The sequence below is a fragment of the Lolium rigidum genome, chromosome 2 (assembly GCF_022539505.1).
Source record: "Lolium rigidum isolate FL_2022 chromosome 2, APGP_CSIRO_Lrig_0.1, whole genome shotgun sequence".
NCBI lineage: Eukaryota > Viridiplantae > Streptophyta > Magnoliopsida > Poales > Poaceae > Lolium > Lolium rigidum.
The window spans coordinates 92,610,506-92,632,488 of NC_061509.1; the positions used below are offsets into that span (position 1 = coordinate 92,610,506).

The 21,983-nt window shown below is 45.1% G+C and overlaps 1 protein-coding gene across 1 annotated transcript; it reads left to right on the forward strand.

Annotated features, from left to right (window-relative positions):
• Positions 1–4,502: 4,502 nt before the first annotated feature.
• LOC124689969 lies at positions 4,503–8,143 on the forward strand. The gene is made up of 14 exons (XM_047223420.1): positions 4,503–4,701; positions 4,788–4,915; positions 4,999–5,274; positions 5,373–5,503; positions 5,596–5,660; positions 5,800–5,883; positions 5,993–6,070; positions 6,194–6,259; positions 6,377–6,508; positions 6,591–6,724; positions 6,810–7,070; positions 7,229–7,359; positions 7,924–7,962; positions 8,059–8,143. Exons 1-14 carry the CDS (start codon positions 4,503–4,505, stop codon positions 8,141–8,143), a joined length of 1,809 nt encoding a protein of 602 aa, XP_047079376.1.
• The last annotated feature ends 13,840 nt before the right edge of the window (positions 8,144–21,983 follow it).

A 21,983-nucleotide genomic window follows, 5' to 3' on the forward strand; every position in this document is an offset into this window, starting at 1 on the left:
CATCTCTACCTCTACCTTCTCTGACGCCCTCTCCTCCTCCATCGCCATGCCACGCAACCTGCAAACAACATGGGCGAAGCTCTCCCTCGCCGCCCACGCTAGGTTCTCACGGATGGCGGAGGAGGAGCGACAGGACGCGTGGTGGGTCGCCGCCGACGAGGCGATCGCATCGCGGCCGAGGGGGCGGCGAAGGAGGCAGAGGACGCGGAGCAGATGAAGGGGGACGTGAGTGGCATGTAGGAGGCCGCCGACGGCTAGTACGAGGGCACGGAGGAGGCGCCCGACCCCGCCGCCGAGGACGAGGCGGATGCCGTCGTGGACACCGACGAGGAAGAGGCCGTCCACCACCGCGAGATGGCGAAGCTCAACGCCGCCATCGAGGCGCGTCTCGCCGAGCTCATGCGCTAGAGCAGGGAGCACGAGGCCTCCGTCCAGGACGGTCGCCGCCATTTAGGCAACCTCATCGGGCGGAAGAACGAGCTCATCACCCAGGAGGCTGCGCGCCGCCACCTCCAGATACCCTCGCCCGACCGGCGCGCCCACCAGGCGGGTGTGGAGGCGGAGCTAGGCCGGCAAAAGCGATAGCTTCGCCAGCAGGGGAACAAGGAGGCCCGGGACGCTGTTGAACGCGCCGCCACGCACGAGTTGAGTGGGAGGCAGACCATGACGCCGGAGGAGGCCGAGTGCGCCCGCACCCTCGCTGCGAGGGCGGACAGGAGGAGGGCGGCCGCGGAGGAACGCTGGAGGACGGCCGCCGCCGGGCCACCCAGCTGGTAAGCTGGAGTGGAATCCTCACGCATAGAAGCCACCGACATCGAGTGAAATCCACGGCCGCGGCGGCGAGTCGGCGTCTAGTCCTAGGTAGCTAAGCTAGTAGTAGGTAGCATTAAGAAAAAAGTAATAGATTTGTTTTTAATGAAAAATAAAGTTATATCCATATGACACGCGGGTCAGGGAAGGACAAGCGGCCAGCGCTCGGCATCCGCGGCCATGCAAACGAGACCCATATTTGGGATGGCTTTAGGTCGCCTCGGATGGCTCGGCCATCCTTTTTTCATATGCGTCTACGCGTTAGGCCAACATGACCCATCCAGACGCATGGACACCGGATGGATCACCCCGTTGGAGATGGCCTAAGTTCTGCCGGTACCACATGACATGATAAGTACTGCATGCCTCAACTACACAAGCTATGTAAAAAGATAGCCGGATCACGGGCACATTAGAGGCGAGCGAGCTTCTGGTGGATGGACCGGCCATGTATGCGTATAGCGGTACGCGTCATCAACACCGCTCAAACTGCCGACTTGCCGAGCTTGATGTCGATCGCCTGATCATATTTTAACCCTGGGGAAAATCCACACCCACAAAACAATATATTGAACAAGATCATTGCCAGTTACAGCCAACTAAAACCATACTGCTGGGTTTGGACTATGAACCACTTGCCGTTGCCGCTGCTCACCAGAGCCAATTTCTCATCGTTGCCAGTACTCGAACCACCATTCACAGTCCTCAGAACTTAGATCCATGCCATTCTCCGTGGCTGACTTTACCATGGAATCAAGGACATGCCCCACAAAAGTAACAGACTGCGAGCTCCACAACGCTCCCTCTGAAACCAAACGATTAGAAAAAACATAGTTCATGATTGGATTGTTAGTTCATGATTTTTCTTGCCCGACCATTATCCAAATGTGCTCATGTACTCAGAAAATTCACGGGTTCAAAAAAAAGGCCAAAGTAAAGAATGTTCATATTATGTTTAACAAAAGAAATAAAATAAAACATATTCATGGTGGTTTAAAAAATAGTATGATAAAGGATTGGAAAGCGTATTCTCGGTTCGAAAATATTCATGCATATTTCCTATTGATATACATGAAGATTAAACATATATTTTTGGTATTATAATTATTTTAAAACTAATAAAAACTGTATATGTTAGAACATTCTCCCAACACATGTAAAGATGGCGTGGAGGGTAACACGAAAACTGAAAATAAAATAAAGACTGAACACACTTATTGGCCCGTTTTAGTATATTTTGTGATCTTTCCTTGCATGTAACGGACCAACATAATAGAAAGGAAATAGAACGGAGCGAAAGTAAAATAAAAGGAAAATTAACATGTTTTTTTTTGAGAAATAGAAAATTAACATTTGGTTGAGTGATAATGAGGATAGTGACATCTAGTCCAACCCAAATCAAACCATATGTTTAACATTTTGAAGTCTTATAAAGATAAAAAAATTCTTTGTCAATTTTAAGACCGTTAAATTAATTTTTCGATCTCAGTCTCTCAAAGTTACTAGTAGAAGAGGGTGTGCGTGCATTTCTAAAGATGTACATGTACTCTTGTTTTAAAAAAAATACCCGGAAAGAGGGATTTTTTATTGAGGGTAAAAGAAAAAAAACCCGGAAAAGAACATGAAATAGACGACCGAGCGAAACCCTTATAATTGGGCTCGTTTGAATTGGCCCATGAAGCCATCGTTTAAGTCGGCGCCGGTGACTCGCGCCGCATAGCACCTCCCGGCTTGGGCGACCGCACCGCCGCCTGGAATCGGTCCTCTCCGCCGCCGTGGCTCGCTTCCCTGATAGCCTTCGCCGATTCCCCTACGCCCCAGCTCTCCTCCCGGCGGCTAGCTCGAGAAGGACCAGCAGGTAATCGTGTCGGCTCGCCTTCATCTCTCCAGTCTTCAGTTCTTCACTCCCTCCCTCTCAGATTTGAGTTTCGGACTTTTGGTTTCAGTTGGTTGCTGCCCGTGCTTGCTACGGAGCATGGCATCCGAGAGCGCACCATGTCTAGCAGCCAATCGTCTATGTTGCATTTATGTTGGCTGCAGTTCCATGTGAGCAGTTCATGTAGCATTACTAATTCTGACTACAAATTCTGGAATCTCAAAATCCATCTATACTGACAGCTCGGGATAACTTTGGTGACTAAATTTGTTCAACATTGCTAGTTAGGAGAGTTGGAGTGGTTTATAAGGGTAGATCTTCTAACTTCACTAACTGAACGAGAAGAGAAAAAATTCACGCACACTGCACCACTCGTCACACACTGCCCGCACCATACACTGCACCAACATCGCGTCTTTTGTGAAAGACTATTTTTTTGCTCGGAGAACTGGGTAGGCGTGTACATCTGTGCATGCTTGACACCTACCCGGCTTCCAGATTTTTATTTCTACATGTGTGACTCGGTCGGCTAAGTGCCTTCTCGTATGGCTCTACCGAGAAGAGACAAAACATATCGGCTCGACTGACCACTCCTCTTTGTATCTCTCGCTCAAGTTCCTTTTGCTACGCCGCCTGTAGAATTGTGGATCAAATCTAGTCCAAGCCAAGCTGCATCCTACTACACGTCTTCACCCCCGCGTCTACACCAAGCTGATCTACCTTGCGCCGTCAACACCTTCAACGTTCGTGGTCATCATCGCCAACAATTTACATCAACTATGCCATCACTCATGCATGGTCTTCGTCAACACCAACGGGTTCTTCTTTTTCACCGCGATCATGAACGCGGAATACTCGGGTTTAATCTCCGGAATCTACTTCACCAACTACTTCGTCGTCTTCGTCCATCACAACCTCGTCGCTAGAGTTGCAGTCTATTTTTTATTTGCACGCTCGTGGTTAATTTTCTTCTGAAAGCTACTTCGTCTACTATGACACATCGGCGAACAACTTCTATGCACCCACGTACCCAGCTTCTAGAGTCTTCTTCCTAGGCGTGGTGGCTCGGTGGTCTAGGTGCCTCCTCATCCTAGGCTATAACGAGGAGAGATAGAACAAATTGCTCGACCGACCACTCCTATTTGTGAATCTTGCCCAAATTTCTTTTGCTATGCCGCCCTCTTGGCTTCCCTATCCCGGCTGCATGCATATCTATCCGGGAGAGCAGGCCTCCGAAGCCCCGTCCGTTGAGATCCTGCACCGGAAGACAAGCACTAAAGTTTTTGGTGAGCATCTTGACGCGACTGCTCGCCAAGTTCTTCCTCACCGAGATCTGCGGATTCGGCGACCTTGGCAAAACCATGGGCAATATCGAAAACAAAGCTGTGGTGGCGAGCTTCCCTGTCGCGATATATGTGCTACTCATCTCTTTTTGTACACTAGTTCTTGCTCCATATGCAGATCTGGTAGATGTGCTAGCTTATTCTAATGTATATGGTTAAAAATACTGGCGCTTATGTCATGTTCATCTCGGTAATTAAAATCACTCGGAAATTGCTTAATATAGTCTACTGGTGCTAGTGCTACTGGAAGGAACAAGAGATCGGGTCCTTGTGTTATAGATCCTAAGTATCTTGTTATGTTAGTGGACCATATTATGTGTTATCTCATATACTTACAGTGCGAATTACTTTTTCTATATACTCGTTGTATGATTGTATCCCTGTATATGGCTGTTTTTGGAAAATGCCTTCAAAGTGAAGTGAAGAATTTTTTTTAATCTTTATTTGTGGGGACCCCAATTTCTGCAGTGAAGATGCTAAGAGTTAAGCGAAGAGCTAGAGGCTCAAATGAACAGCAAGAAAACCGCAAGCGTGTAAAGGAAGTATCCAGCATCTTTAGTGGTTGTAAAGATACGGTAGAGAGCATTAAACAAAAACTCTGTTGGAAAGAACTCAGTCAAGAACTTGCTACAAAGTTTTCCGCAAGCATCGTCTCGCTTGCTTCATTTGATGGTGATTATACTATTATATTCACTGTAGTTTCCCTTGTTTATATTTGATCATCAATTGACAACAACTGAAACACTGATCTTGTGTAGGAGACAAGCTGCATTATGAAAGCACAGGCATAGTTGTTGAAAACAGTTTGCGTAATACATGTATTCTGACCTCCTCAGCTTTGGTTAGCACATCAGATCGTGAACGCAGGTTCATCTATAGACTGAAGGTTTGTGCTGCAATTTTTTCTGCACTTGGCTTGCTTATTTTTGATATCGGTAATCATGTTGTATATCTTTCATGTCATTACAGATAAAATTACGCCTTCCAAATAACCAAGTGGTTGATGGGTGGATACAACATTATGATTTGCCTTTCAGTATGGTTGTTGTGGTCACTAGATATTCCCCTGATCTTCATACAGTATGTTTCAGTAACAGCGTGAAAGTCCAGCGGCATACTGATTTGTTAGCTCTAAAGCGTTGTTTCGAGTCAGGTAAGTTAATGCAAACACATGGGGTACCGAATGACGACCCTAGTAAAATTGACAGCAAAGGGTCTATGTTGTCCACATGCAAAATTACTATGGTGCGCTGTTGGTTTCTCCCCATATATTACGAATCATTAGTCTTTGCATGCTTCAAAATTTAAAATTTTCCAATGTACAAACTTCATTTTTATGCTAGGATGGAAGTGGTGGTCCACTTGTTGATCTCAATGGGAATATTGTTGGGATGAATGACTATCATGATCAGGAAGGAACTCCATATTTGCAAGGAAGTAAGATTGATGAATGTTTGAGGGATGTTCGGATACGGTATGTTACCTAGACATCATATGATCATACTTGTATTGTATGTGACATGTTTATGAAAAATCAATCATATGAATTATGTATGCATTATGCAGTAGGGATGAAATTCAACGACATTGCTGGCAAAATTTTACCAGTGCTTTTAAGCACCATTGGGAAGGTGAGCTAAGAATGGTGAATCTTTTAAGGCGTCTAAATTATGCGAGAACATACTATTATTTATCATTTTCCAGCGTACTTATTTTATAGGTCAGCATAGAACTCAGTGTCTGTCTGTCTGTTCTATCTCTTTATTATAGGTAGCTCCAATCAAAATGGTTATAGTGGGGGAAGTGAAAGTAATAACCAGAAACAATTTTTATCATCTAAACCTGAGCCACAAGGTGAATCAACTCATTCAGTTCTGATGTTTACTATCATTCAAGTTATCATAATCCAGTGTTAACTTTGGATCATTACTGACATATAGTCATTGATGTCTTCATCTTCTAGAATTTACTGAGGATGTACCTACACCAGAGCTCATTGATGATGAGCATAAGCGTATTCTAGTTCCCTGGCCATCTGATGGTATGCTTTTGGTTTTGCTGATCACGACTTTGCATAGTCATGAATTGCTTCATCTTGTGGAAGTAACATTTGTATTTATTTTGCTTACACATTGCCACGAATTGCTTCACCTTGTCTCACTAGGATTTACAAAGATGGTAAATGCTCTCTTAAATAAAGATGGTTATCCCTTACCAGCTTATGCTGATGGTGAGTTGCTGCATGCTATTGCTTCTGCTGGGTGCTGATCATTCCCTTTTGTATCACATTATAGACTTCTCTACTCTGCCATCTCATTTAACTGTTCAGTCATGTTTATTTAACCAGGACGCATGCGTTTGGAAGGTCATTTTGAAGAGGAATTTGGCAGAGATATCCTGAGTGAACCTGCTAGAAAAATTGCTTTAAAGATGTCTCGAAGTGTTGTTGCACTCGCTTCATTCAGTCGCGATTGTAAGGGTATTACACTATTACATCGTTATTTTCCACTTATTTTCTGTTTTATATGGTTGCCGATTAAAATTGAAATTACCATTTGCAGTCAAGAAAAGGCATTTTGCTTGCACAGGTGTATGTCTAGACTTCAATGGATCCACATCCACCACAAGAGTTCTGACTTCAGCAAGCTTGGTTAGAACTTCTGGTGATGAAGACAAGATTTTTGATAACTTAGAGGTTTGTAGTACAGTACTAGACTAGTAGTTATTTACTCACTACATGTTCATCAAGACACTAATTAAGTCTCAGTTCATCATTGCAGATTAGAGTGTGTCTTCCAAGTGAGGAGTGCATTGAAGGGAAATTAGAAAAATATGATTTCTACTACAATTTCGCTGTTATCAGCTTCCCGTTTCGCTGTAATCGTCCAGCAATGTTGGTTGATGCACCACAAACTGAGGTATTAGCTCTTGGCCGTGTCTTCAAATCAGGCAATAGTATGGCTACAGAGGGGTCAGTGACCGGCAAAAAATGCAATTTTGGTTGCGAAGAGCTTAAGATCTCCTCATGTAAAATCACCAAGGTACTTTTCGTTCATTACTTAATTTCTCTTTTTTGAATCATGGAAATAATTAGTTTCATATGGATAAGTAAATACATCAGCAGGCATACTACGAACATCACCTTTTCCTGTGTAACAAACTAACAATTGCCAAGCGTCACTTTGTTTTTCTGCTATAGGCTGGAATTGGAGGGCCCCTTGTTGATTTTAAGGGGAATGTTGTTGGCATGAACTTCTATGACACAGAAGGGACTCCTTACCTGCCAAGTAAGATAATTCTGAAAGTATTGAGGAGTTTTGATGCAGAGCGGTATGCCTTCTATCTTTTTTTGTACGGTATTCAAGTGCCCCAGTACTTTCATGTACATAGTATTGAGGTGTTAGTGAAGTAGATAGACTTGAGATGTCAGTTTGTTCCTTTCTAGTTTAATTTGGGTCATATATATTTGAGTGGAAAATTGCAGAATTTGGGTTCAGTTTGGTTGGTTCTATCTTTGGTCTTATGGTAATTTTTAGATTTAATTGGGCACTGATGCGTATGCGTTTTAGTTGATTCTGCACTTTGTGAACATGTTGGAAATATTAGAAATATTTATGGTCTCAAGAATCTCATGCTTGCTAGTTGTTGTTAGTTCAAATATGCCAAAGCCGAGGCCAAACATAGTCACTAATGCTCTAGGCCTCAGATCATGCGCTGTAGTTACTGTGGGTAGGTGCCGCTGCTCTCAGCGTGGCTTATCCATTTCTTCCTCTCCTCCCAATCCTACTTAACTTGCTAAGATACTGTATCTGATTAGATTTTTGTAAAACACCATACTAGGCATTCAATTATCCTTAGATGTTAAACCATCCTTTGGTCTACCGTCTACTGCAGGCCTGTTGCTGCTGGTATTACAAGGAAGCCTAACTGTAGGTATGTTTTTGTAACATGTAGTATCAATAAGCTTTGGTTAACTAGTTTTACATGGGTTCCGATGCCTGATTTGTTTTTAAATAATATCAATGACAGTTGGCCGGTGCCGAAGCCATATTGGTATTACCCGAGTGAACATCGTTGTAAGACTGGAAAAATTAAGTTATATAAATATGATTAAGAGTCGCTCGCCTAGTCAAGAGAATAGTCTACGAGTCGGTACTTGTGTTCCAACCAAAAACCTCGACTAGCCATGACTACTCGTGTGACTAGTCCATAGGTTGATACTTTAGCGACTCTTCTCGACTCATCGACTCGTAATCCTTGGTATATACCGTTGTGACATGTTATCACAATGAATGGCTTGGTCATATTTTATTCGAACAAACTTGTACATTGTACTTAAGTAGTGACAGAATAGTACTGGTAACATTGTGATGATCTTTATTGTGGAGTTTATTGGTCTTGTAAGTTTGGGAATGTTGCTTTGGAAATGTTGCGCCGAAACCAAATCAGCAGGTGTTTGAAGGGGCCTCCTATTTGACGCTCTCAGCGTCGGTTTCCGACTCTCTGCGTAACCCCGCGCACATTGGGCTTGGCCCAGTTTCAAGTTTACTGTTTCGTGCGCTTCTCAATTGTGTGGTGAATCCTATTTGACACTTATTGCGTCTGTTAGCACACTAACGCATATATCTCTGGCACCTTCTCGCAAATTCTGGGCCTGGCCTGTTAGTGCACATGCCTAATGGAACCTCTGCGTGTTTGAACGGCGAATCTCCCTCTGTGGAGAATGCATTCCATTTCTGTGCCGGAGGGCCTCTGTAGCAACACCACACCACTGCGAATGACTTGGCAGAACCAGGACCGCCGGCAGCAACGGCCAACGGGTGCAAAGGATCGGCCGCTGCAAACCGTTCCATGCTTTGGGCACTGGCGTTACAACGTTGCAAACCGCAGTGACTGGTCGTTGCACATGCCGGTCGCCATCGTGGATGGCCGTGAAAACTTGCTGGTGGCACCATCGCTCGTCGATACTTGTTGCCGGCGGCCGACACCTAGCATGGGCACTCGCCCGCCATGTTGCTTTCAACTCATCGCCGTGTCGCACACTCGCACAATCCTTGCAGTGCAGCAACCCCGCGTGATCATCATTGCTTGTAACGCACGATGTACGTAGGCAGCAATGGTTGTTTGAGAGTGCGGCAGTGCTCATGGGCTGGGGCAGGCATTGAGGGCTTCGGTGGGGAGAACCTCCGCGAAGCAGCTTCGGGAAGATGTATACAGCGCGCGGCCGCCTTTTGAAGGTGTACCACCTCCTCGAGGTGGTTATGCAGGAGAAAAAAGAAGCACCCGCCGTGATAGTTGTTACACAAGCGCTATAATAGCACCGCGCCTAAAAAATCACCAATTTATCGTGTCGAGACGTATTTTAGCCGCTCTAGTAGACGCGCTAAAATTGCGCGCTGAAATATGATGTCCTCGCTCCAGCGCGCAGCAAAAGCCACAGCAAGCGCGCGAAGGGCAACCGCCGGCTGAAATTCGCCGCGCGCCCGCCCGCCTCCACCCCTCGCTCTCGCCGGCCATGGACGGTCGCGTCGGGCGCTGCCCCACCGCATCCGCCCGCCCCAAGGCCAGCAAACGGCAGACCGGCACAGCGCCCACCGGCGCTGCTCTGAACTTGCTTCTGTGTTGTGTGTTGGTGATAAATTTGATGTTGCTATGTCATGTGATGAATTTAATTTTTTTGAGATCTCATGTGATGAATTCTAGTTTAATTTACATGTGTTTGTTTTATCTTTTGTTTGCAAAATAGTGTGTATTTTGTGTTTGCCACGGCGGCACGCTGTTAAATGAAGCGGCAGGTGGAGCGTCAGATTTTAGCACGCGTCAAAAGCTAAAATAAAAATTCCTTTTAACCCATACTATTATAGCGTTTCTGTTGGAGATGCTCTAAAGGTGGAGAGAACGCAGATAGAAGGTAGAAGGAGAAGGACGGTGGCTTTAGAAGATTTTTCCAAGCGATCAGCGATCTCGAAGGGATTCGGGGCGCGCCTGATACGTCTCCGACGTATCGATAATTTCTTATGTTCCATGCCACATTATTGATGATATCTACATGTTTTATGCACATTATATGTCATTATTATGCGTTTTCCGGAATTAACCTATTGACGAGATGCCGAAGGGCCAGTTCTGTTTTCTGCTGTTTTTGGTTCCGAAATCCTAGTAAGGAAATATTCTCGGAATCGGACGAAATCAACGCCCAGCATCCTATTTTTCCACGAAGCTTCCGGAACACCCGAGAGCCGCCGGAGGAGGGCCCCGTGGGCCCCGGACGACGGGGTGGCGCGGCCAGGGCCTGGGCCGCGCCCCCCTATGGTGTCACCGCCTCGTTGACCTTCTGACGCCGCATCTTCGCCTATATAAAGGTCCCTGACCTAAAACATCGATACGGAAAAACCACGGTACGAGAAACCTTCCAGAGCCGCCGCCATCGCGAAGCCAAGATCTGGGGGACGGGAGTCTCGTTCCGGCACGCCGCCGGGACGGGGAAGTGCCCCGGAAGGCTTCTCCATCGACACCACCGCCATCTTCATCAACGCTGCTGTCTCCCATGAGGAGGGAGTAGTTCTCCATCGAGGCTCGGGGCTGTACCGGTAGCTATGTGGTTCATCTCTCTCCTATGTGCTTCAATACAATAATCTCATGAGCTGCCTTACATGATTGAGATTCATATGATGATGCTTGTAATCTAGATGTCATTATGCTAGTCAAGTGGGTTTTACTTATGTGATCTCCGGAGACTCCTTGTCCCACGTGTGTAAAGGTGACGAGTGTGTGCACCGTGTGGGTCTCTTAGGCTATATTTCACGAGAATACTTATTCACTGTTATGAATGGCATAGTGAAGTGCTGATTTATATCTCTTTATGATTGCAATGTGTTTTGTATTACAATTTATCTATGTGCTACTCTAGTGATGTTATTAAAGTAGTTTTATTCCTCCCGCACGGTGTAATGGTGACGAGTGTGTGCATCCGTGTTAGTACTTGGCGTAGGCTATGATTATGATCTCTTGTAGATTATGAAGTTAACTATTGCTATGATGGTATTGATGTGATCTATTCCTCCTACATAGTGTGAAGGTGACAGTGTGCATGCTGTGTTAGTACTTGGTTTAGTTGTGTTGATCTTTCATGCACTCTAAGGTTATTTAAATATGAACATTGAATTGTGGAGCTTGTTAACTCCGGCATTGAGGGTTCGTGTAATCCTACGCAATGGTGTTCATCATCCAACAAAAGAGTGTAGAGTATGCATTTATCTATTCTGTTATGTGATCAAAGTTGAGAGTGTCCACTAGTGAAAGTCTATTCCCTAGGCCTTGTTCCTAAATACTGCTATCGTTGCTTGTTTACTGTTTTACTGCGTTACTACTGCTTGTCTACTGTCCTGGGCAAAGCACTTTTCTGGTGCCGTTGCTACTGCTTATTTATACCACCTGTATTTCACTATCTCTTCGCCGAACTAGTGCACCTATTAGGTGTGTTGGGGACACAAGAGACTCTTGCTTTGTGGTTGCAGGGTTGCATGAGAGGGATATTTTTGACCTCTTCCTCCCTGAGTTCGATAAACCTTGGGTGATCCACTTAAGGGAAACTTGTTGCTGTTCTACAAACCTCTGCTCTTGGAGGCCCAACACTGTCTACAAGAATAGAAGCTCCCGTAGACATCAGCGCCGGACAAAAAAATGTTCCCAGCCGCGTCCCCCAAACCCGATTTTTGTCCGGCGCGGCCCGACACGGTGTCCGGCGCCCCGAGCCCGTCCCCGCTACACAGGGGACGCTCCGGGGACGCCGGACACACCGAAAAGCAAGGCGTGGCAGGACCGACGCGTCAGCGGCACATGAAAAATTCGTCCACCGCTCCCGCCACATCGCGCCTCTCCCTCCGCTGATTTATGCCATCCCAACACATTTGATCTATCTCGCCGATTCATTTCTCCCTCCTGCCGTCACTACGCTGATCCTCCCGCCGCCACCCTCTTCCTATCCATGGCGCCGTCGACTGCCCCCAAAAAAATGGCCAAGAAAGCGGACAAGAAGCTGCCGGGCAATGAGACGAAAGGGGCGAAGGTGCCCTTCGCGAAGCCGCGGAAGGCGCCGACTCCGAAGAAGAAGCCGGAAGGCTGGACTGATGATCAGCGGCATCAAGACTGTTTGCGCCGGAAGATGACGACGGCGGAGCGGAAAGGACGGAGGGCGGCGCGGCTGGAGAAGAAGGCGTTGGCAGGGCACGCGCACCAGCGCGCGCTGACCGGGTGTATCGCTACCACCAACGCGAGCCCATGGAGTACGATGTTGCCGCCGTACATTCTGGGAGTGATGTCCCCTTTGACATCCGGGTTCTACAGCGACGGCCCCTCCGCCACTCCCGGGTGCGTGAAGACAAACTTGTCGCCGCGGTACGAGGATGCGCTGCCTCATGGCGGCTTCAACCCCAACGCTATGTTCTACTCCCCGACGTACGAGCCAGGATCCGGTCCGGAGGGCGCCCCATTCAATGGCTGCAGGGGCCCACTCGAATTCGACGGCGCCGATGCTGAGGAGGAGGTGGTGGAGGAGGACGAGGAGGGGGAGGGGGAGGGGGTGGAGGACGACGAGGACGAAGAGGGCGGCGACGAAGAGGACGACGAGGGTGCCGGTGAGGATGCCGATGATCTCGTGGAGGTTGACGTGAACGGCGTGAGGAAGAAGAAGAAGAAGAAGAAGAAGAAGGCGTCGGGCACACGAGGCCCCAAGTGGATGGTTCTGGAGGATCTATGTATGTGCGAGTCGTAGGCGATGGTGAGCCATGACTCCATCATCGGCGCCAACCAAAAATACGGGAAGTATTGGGCGAGGATCAAGGCCAAGTTTGATAAGAGCAAGCTGATCAACAGCGACTACAACAAAGTGACAATGAAGAGGAGCCAAAAGGCAATGTCGACGCGATGAGCCATCATCCAGGCATCGGTGAACATGTTCCATGGGTACCATCACGACTTAGAGACCAGAGGCGACAGCGGCGCCGACATCAGCCAACTGGTATGACTCTTTCTTACATAATCTGTAGCGCCTACATTGTGTTCGATGAAATGATTGCGCTTTCTTTGGTTTGTTTGACAAGGCCATGAATTTGTACCGGAAGAACTCAGATGGGCATAAGTCGTTCGCGCTGATGCATTGCTATAGCAAGCTCAAGAAGAACCCCAAATGGAAGTTGACGCGTGTTTCGTTGTCGAAGGGGAAAGACGCCATTGATCTGGATGCGCCGCTGGCAACATCGGTAGGGCGCCCTATCGGCAACAAGGATGCCAAGACCGCCTTGGCAGACGTTGCGTCGTCCGAGAAGATGTAGGTATCGCTCACGCAGTGCCTCGTCGAGGTCTACTCGACCTTGCCCTCCCGCGACAAAAAGGCCGAGGAAAGGTGGGCGGCGCTGCTCAAGAGGCAAGAGGAGAAGATGGAGTCGAAGAAACGCAGGGACGACATGTCCGAGCGTCGACAGAAGGAATGTCTTTCCGGATGCGGGCGGCGCACTTCTTCAAAGGCAGATCCTCGACGTCATCGAAGCCAAAATAGGGGCGGCCGATGCGGCGGCCCAGTCAGCGGCCCCTACCCTGGAGCAAAAGCCGGTAGACGCATCCACTACTACACCAGCGTCGGCTTCTGCCTCGACGTCAGCGACGGAGCATGCACACTAGGTAGATCACGACGAGTTCATTGTGATCAACGGGTCTACGTCTACTCAGGATGCGCCGTCGGCGTCGCCCAACCCCAACCCCTTCTTTTAATTCTTTCGTTGGCCTGTAATATGATCGCGCGCCCAGTACTTTGATCGTCGCTACTCTAATCGCGACAACTTCGGCGGAAACGATCTCTTTTGAATGCAAATTATTTGAATTCCTCATTGGAATGGCGTGGAGGACGCGACTGGGGAGCAACGTCCCCCAAATATAGCACGAACAAAACTCGTCTCTCAAACACTCGTTCCGGTACCGTTTGGAGGACGGGTTGAGAAACGCGACTGAAGATGACCTTATAGAGCGGCATCTAGCCGGAATCACTCCGTGGCAATCAACCGCCAGAGCGCTCTGTTTGCGCGAGCGCCGCGGGAGTCAATTCACTTTTCGTTTTGCGTTAATCTCCGACCCTGTCACGCGCCGGGCGGGCCGGTGCTGGCCATGATTTCTTTCGTTCACCTGGGTCAGGCAATCGTTGCGTGTAGGCCAGCTCATTTTTTACGCGTCAAAGCTACACATGGAATCATATGCATGCGTTCAATTATTTTTGTTTCCCTTTTTTACTATTCGCTTTTTGTTTGTTATTTTTGTATCAAAGTTTATATTATTTAGACAAGTAGTTTATTTCAATTCTCTTTACTATTTTTTTATCAATTCACTTTTATCAATTCCCTTTTGATTTTAATATTTTATTTTCTTTTTTGCATTTTGTATCAAAATTTATGTTATTTTGGATTTTTTTCCTAATTCCCTTTTTCGGGCTAGTGGTTTTTGTGGGGAAAATAACAGGTAGGGAAAACCACTTGCAACTTAAATGAACTACCACTTGCAACTCAAATGAACTACCACTTTTAACTCAAATTAACGACCAATTTTATCACAAATTATTTAACAATTTTAAATTTATAAATTCATTTTTGTCTTTAAAATAAATATTCCTTTTGTATATGTATGGACATGAAAACATGTATTTTTGGTATGAAAATGTTTAATTATGATGTTTTTATCAACACGGTTCTAATATAGTAACCAAGCGAGTTTCATCTCTAGGAATCGGCCGCGCGCGCGATTAGACTCTGCACATCGCTACTACATTATCTGTTTTGTCGTTTTATGTCACGATACTTTGCCCTTTTTGTTTGGAGGTTGACCGGGTGGGGTGGGGATGGAACACCGAAATCGGCGGTAGTGCGGTTGACGACGGAGCAACACCGCTTCGTGCGTAGTAGAGGCCGAGTTTGGAGATGAGAGCCTCACTGGATGCAGGTGAGATGTAGACCCGGGAACTTGAGCCGGCCAATCGGAAACTCGTCGAGCGCATCGGATGGAAGACTAGCGTCCCCGTTAGCAATGCTAGAGATGGCGAAGCAGCACCGTGCCGTGTGTCGAAGGGGACACGAGTGTCGCAGCAGATGTGTGCGAGCTGGAAGGGTGGCGAGCTTGCAGAGAGTCGGCCATCATCGTGGAGTACTGGGAATGCATCGAGGACATCCGCATAGACATGGCGAAGGAAGGTGGTAGGGCAGCAGCGTTACCACCTTCCTTTGTACGGCAAGGCAGCGAGACTGGAGGTTAAGGGAGGCGACAGTGTTCAACCGTGACCGACCAGGGTTGGAAGATCGAGCGGCAGCCATCATCATGGTGTTCTACCGCGGGTGGAACTAGAGAGATTGATTTTTTCAAATAGAAAGGATGGGAGTGCATGTAAAAAAGAAAGGTAGAGTTAGATTGGCCCGGTGTAGTTGGGCCATTGGGAGTTGGGTTATGGTAACCTTTCGGGTCAACCATCCGTCAGTTTTTTTCTAATATTCTAAATGCAATTAATTTTTTGGTTCGGTAATTTTTCATATTTACCGTTGATCAGTAACGGTCAGAGGGTTGATAACCCGTGAGCAAAAATAGTCAATAAAATATTTGTAAATGAAATTACTTTTTGGATCAATAACTTTTCACATTTACTGCTGATAAATAACGGGCAGCGGGCGGACAACTTTTGAGCTAAACAAGTCACCAAAATATTCTAAATAAAATTAATTTAGGGTTCGATAATTTTTCATATTTACGATTCACAAATAATAGGAGAGGGCCGATAAGTGTGAGCTAATATAGTCTCCAAAATATTCTTATTGAAATTACTTTTCGGGTCAGTAACTTTTCATATTTTACCGTTAGTAAATAATTGGCAGAGGGTTGATAACTTGTGAGAAAGAAATTCGTAAAAATATTCTAAATGAAATTAGTTTTTTGGGTTGGTCACTATTCACATTTACCGTTCATAAATAACGGGCAGAGGGGTTGATAACTTGTGATCTGAAAAAGTTGACAAAATATTTCTAACTGAAATTGATTTTTCGGGTCGGTAAATTTTAACATTTACCGTTGATAAATAATGGAGCAGAGGGTTGATAACTTGTGAGCTAGAATGGCATCAAAATATGTTAAATGAAATTAGCTTTTTGGGTCGGTCACTTTTCACATTTACCGCTGATAAATAACGAGCAGAGCGTTGATAACTTGTGAGCTAAAAAAGTCATTAAAATTTTCTAACTGAAATTAGCTTTTCGGGTCGGTCACTTTTCACATTTACCGTTGATAAATAACTGGCACATGATTGATAAATTGGGAGCTAAAAAAGTTTCCAAATACTCTAAATAAAATTAACTTTTAAGATCGATAACTTTTTAAATTTACGGGGAAGAGGATCGATAAACTGTGAGCCAAAAAGGTTTCCAAAATATTCTGAATGTTAGTTTTAGGGGTTGGTTACTTTTTCACTTTTACTGTTGAGAAATAACGGAGGGTAGATAACATTGTGAGCTAAAAAGTCGTGAAAATATTCTAAATAAAATTAGATATTTTGTTAGTAAACTTTCACATTTACCATGGACAAAAAATAAGCATAGTGTTTGATAATTTTTGAGCTAAAATAGTCGCAAAAATGTTTTAAATAAAATCAGGTTTTTTTGTTGGTATCTTTTATATTTTTCTACTAATAAATAACGGGTAGAGGGTTGATAACTTGTGGGCTAAAAAATTTTCCAAACATATTGACGAAATAGATCTTAAATTGGACCTATTCTTTGATAAATGAAACATTCTGAAATTTCAGATTATGAGAGACTGTTGGTGACGTCAACAGATTTTATCTAATACTAGCAAAAGTGCCCCACCGGGATCCACTCTTAATCATCCGTGTTGAAACTTCTTCACTTTCACCATCATCCATGGTGGTCATGATTTCTCCTAATCATTATGAACATAACCAAATTTTAAGAAGATTATAGATTACAAGCCCCTCACTGCATCGACTTATAATACAACAAACTTGTAATGATGGTGGGTGCCATCATTATTTTTTATAAATATATATTCAAACAAATTCAAAGCTAGTACACATTGAATATTCGACAAACCATTCCACAATTATGTACATTGTGCCAACTGCATCACCAGTTGTCCGGCAACATGCCACTGCTACCTTTGGTGCATTAGAAATCAACACTGGGCTACCGCAGGAGTCCGTAAGAGGCTTCTCCAGGTGTCCTGTTGGGAGGGGGAGGAGCACGTCACGCCGATGCCCAGGTGTGCGTGCTTGCCGGTCTACCAATGTAGCTAGGCACCGAGGCAAATAAATTATGGAGTCCAACTTTTGAGCAGACAACAATCTACGATTGAAGATTTAGACAAAATGAGCAAATGGTTGAATTACAAAAAATTCTATCACCTCGTGGAAAATATGTATAATTAAGAGCAGCAAAAAAAACTTGTTTTTCGAAAAAGTAAATCTTCCATTTATCCAATCTTCCACCGCATTGAGTAAATTTAAAGTCTGCCAACTCATTGCGTCAATAGCTTGTCCCAACATTCGAACCTTTCGGCGGCCACGCTGTTGATTCATTGCCGCTGTGCTACAGCTCCAAGGCAGAGCACATCTCCACTGCGTGCCGCTTCTTATTTCCCCAAATACTGATAGGAACACGGCTCTTATTTCCCCAAATACTGATAGGAACACGGCACTCCATCCAGTCCACGCACTCGAACACAAGGAAGTGGAGTAGCAGGATGCCTGCCCATGCCTAGCCACGGCAAGATGGGCTCACGTGAGTTGACTACGGCGCCGAAGGTCAGGGAGACCGGGCTGCCGCTGCGCCCTCCTCGAGCACCAGCTCCGCCCGGCTTTCCCTCCTCGATGCGCGCATCCCCGCCGCCCGCGCCTTGCCCCGAGCTCCTAGCATCCAGCAGCTTCTACGACTTGGCCGAGATCTGCTCAGAGATCTTTCCCTTCTCTCCCGTCTTGCCGTCGGGCAGGAGCCTCCCCCATCTCCCTCGTGCTCGATAATATCCGCACCAGTCCCACCGATTTCCACAGCATATCCGCGCTTCCCCTTCTCCCCTCTATGAGCTCCAGCTCTGAATTTCTATTCGCGTCGGCTGGCTCTCCTCACGCGGTCAATCTGGGCGCTTTTCTCTCTATGCCATTGATCCATTAGGTCATGTAATTGCTGTTAATGATTGGAATTTCAGAGCGTATATAAACCGTATGAAATCGCCATAAAGAATCGATGTGGGACTATTCAACAGGAAATATGAGTACTTTTTCTCGGCCGGGAACCACCCTAGTTATTTTAAAAGCCCAGATCTAACAGCTAAACCAAAGCCCAGGAGCACTCCTTTCATGTGCGGCGGCTGCATCGGGGACTGCTTAACACCGACCTGGTCGGTACTTCCAGGGTACCGCATACCCTGCGCATGCCCAAAGTGGCCAGATGGGCCGGGGCCCAACAACATCAGGTAATACAGTTTTTCTTTTTTCGTTTCTTTTTCTTTTTTCGGCTGATTCTTTTTAGACCCGATTTTTAAAATCATTTTATTTTTTCTGAAATTTAAATATTTTTAAAATTTGAACATTTTTCAGATTGGAACAATTTTCAAATTGCAACAAATTTTAAATTGGAACAAATTTTGAACAATTTTTAGAATGAACAATTTTTTCAAAAATTCGTTTTTTCTCAAAATTTGAACATTTTTCGAAAATGAACATTTTTTAAATTTGAACATTTTTTGAGTATGAACATTTTTCGGATATGAACAATTTTTAGCTTTGAACAATTTTCGTTTTGAACACTTTTCAAAATTTGAACTTTTTCGAATTTGAACAATTTTCAAATTTGATTTTTTGATTTTGAACAAAAATAAAAATAAACAGAAAAGAAAGAAAACGGAAAAGGAAAATAGAAAACAGAAAAAGGAAAAAAGAAAAAACAGAAACAGAAACAGAAAACGAAAAAGAAAAGAAGATGAAAATGGGCCAGGCCCAATACCCGACCAGGGTGTGCGGTGCCTGGTAGGCACCGACCTGGTCGGTGTATAGGATTTCCGGGCTGCATCGGGCGTGAGCGAGGGAGAGGGGATCGTTTCTGGAGAAGAGAAAAAATAATACCGAACCGGTACCATGGCACTTTGATGTATTATGTAGTTTGGTGGGAGGATAAAGTTGTCCAAAAAAAGTTGGACGAAAATTTTGGGCAGAAACCTTAGCTCCTTTATTATTATACAGACTGGGACAAAGCCCGTGCTTCGCTACGGAGAAAATCACAAGTCTATCCCTACTGGTTTGTATTGTCCCTTGTCGCGCATGACATGAACGCTGTTCTTGTGCTAGCATCCACCACCCATGGACGAAGTCACATAGCTGTGTCGTACACTCATACATGGTGTGCCTCCTTATTTCATCTCTCGCATTGCTCCATTGCTCCAAACGTACCCGTGCCTTCCAACGGGGTAGTAAAAATAGGCATATATATACCTTTTTTACCGACCATGCTTGCACCTATGGTGACGGTGTCGGCCACGCGGAGCTATAGTCCTACTTCATATATATGCTTTTTCTGCCGACAGCAGGCACCTCTTACTCCCGTCGGTTCACATAGTGGATGTAGCCTTGGCTATGCTTGTGGTCGGTTAGTCTGTTCTCCCATCGGTTGACTGTCTGATTTGGGTGTGTTGTTGCTGAATAGTCTGTGCTTTCTAGTTAAGTTTATGATTTCGATCGAGATAGCCTTTTTCTGTACGCCTCTATTTTTTAACACGGTTTGTATATATACACCACTTGATCGAGCCTCCGTAAATTGATCAATCTTGACGATAGGGCAGCGGCAGCTAGCGTGAACCTGGAGGAAGGCCCCAAGGAAGCGGTCTAGGCCAGACCTAAGCCAGGTTGGCAAAGAATGGATTGGAAAGTTTTGCTCTCGAGTTTTTTTTAGGGCAACCACATATCATTAATCGAAAATCAAGTTGCATGAAGCAATAAACGTGAAAACTAAAAAATAAACCTAGATAAAATGATTATCCAAAATTTGCAGATTAAAGCCTTGTAGCTACCAACTTCTGGGACTGACCTAGCTACAACAGGTTATTTAATCTCCTGGCTAGCGAATGTATCACGGATTCACGATCAATTAAGAGCTGGAGTCCGAGGGACTGAATCATATACTTGGCAGCAATACAGTATCCCTCTATGGACTGCATAGTGAATCTCTCACGTTCAGCGTCTTGCTTTTTCGTGGCAGGCGACCATCTCAGCTTTAGCGGCACGAACAGGCACCCAAAAATCAACAAATGGAGAAATTATTTCTCCGGCCGCCTCAGCGGTCTGGTACTTGCCTCAAATACACCGATCAGCATCTTCGAGTCTAGCAAATTTGCAACCTAACGAGCTTGCAGGCAAGCTTTTTCTGAAGTCCAGAATCTGGGATGGCAGGGGATGGCGGAGGTACCGCCGGCCTTGCGCGACACAGGGATGCGTGGGCAAGTTTCTTCGAAGTGTGATGAGCATCTCCCCGTGGAGCATGTCGGCGTCGTCGCCCAAGAGGCAGAGCCTCCCTCTCTCGATCTAGCAGTTCGGGGTGTTGCGCTTCGTCAAAAGGTCGACAACAATCCTGACTTTGATTGTGATCGCAGCTTCTGGCGATTGGATTATTATATATAAGTAAAAAACCTGTTGTGGAAAGTCACCCGGACATGGATTCATGTTCCTATACGATTGCTGGCTATATTTTCCTTGTATAACAGGATGGAGCCGGACACTGTTTCTCACGGCATTGTCAAATTGTAGGAAAACTTCGGTCGGACGAAAGCGTACACGCGGTGAACGAAAACGTAGATGACGGACCGAACCAAGGAAACATTATTTTCTTTATTATTAGGTATAGACTAGGAAAAAAGCCCGTGCGTTGCTACGGGTTGATTTTAACTAAATAGTTATCAAGGCATATGGATTTTCACTAATGAAATTTCATTTTTTTAATGAATGAAGAAGTTCTCAAAAATTAGGGTTGCTTACTTTTTGGGTCATCTTACTGTCCAGGATGCTAAGTTTTTTTATTCGTCTTGTTTTCCTGTATTGTAATGCATGTCAAATCTTATTTTTGAAAGGTGTCAATGATGAAAATGTTAAATTGTATTGAGAAATAATGCAATGATGAATAAATTATGTCAATCTACAAAAGCAAACGACTTCATAGATGCTCCCAAAAATTTCCGAGATTGTCCCCATCTTCATGTTTAAAGATCGTAGAAGCTAAGCAAGCTAAGATTTTTTCTAGATCTTCCAATTGACATCAAATATTAACAACTTCGAAACAATATTCGTCTGCTTTTTCCAAAACTCTTCGTTTCGATGATGTAACAATGTCTTTGTTTCTCCTGCCGATATAGGTTTTCTTCCTCTCACATTTAAGGTACATATACCAACTTCCTCTTCAGTTGCGATATATGCCGGGTTCACCATCGCAACCGATTCTTTTCATGGTAAGATGGGCTTCAATTCTGGATTAGATGTGACTTGTTCTATTATAGCTATGTTTTTTTCCGAGGGCATATTTATATATCTCTGCCTGTCTTGTGCACATGTTTTTATCCTTTGCTCCTGCTCTTTGATTTTCTTTTGATGATAGGCTTCACGTCGTTTTTCTAGCAAAACTTCCTGTTCTGTTGGGATATATGCCGGGTTCAACATGGCAATTGATTCTTTGCATGGTGTGATGCGCTTCAATTCACGATTAGCTTTGACTTGTTCGATTTTAGCTTTCTTTTTGTCCGGGTGCATATTTGCATATCTCTGTCTTTCTTGTGCACATCTTTTTGTCCTTTTCTCTGGCTTTTTTGTTTTCTTTTGCTGATAGGCTTCGCGGCGTTTTTCTAGCATTTTCTCCTTTTCTTCCTCTGTGCACCTTTTT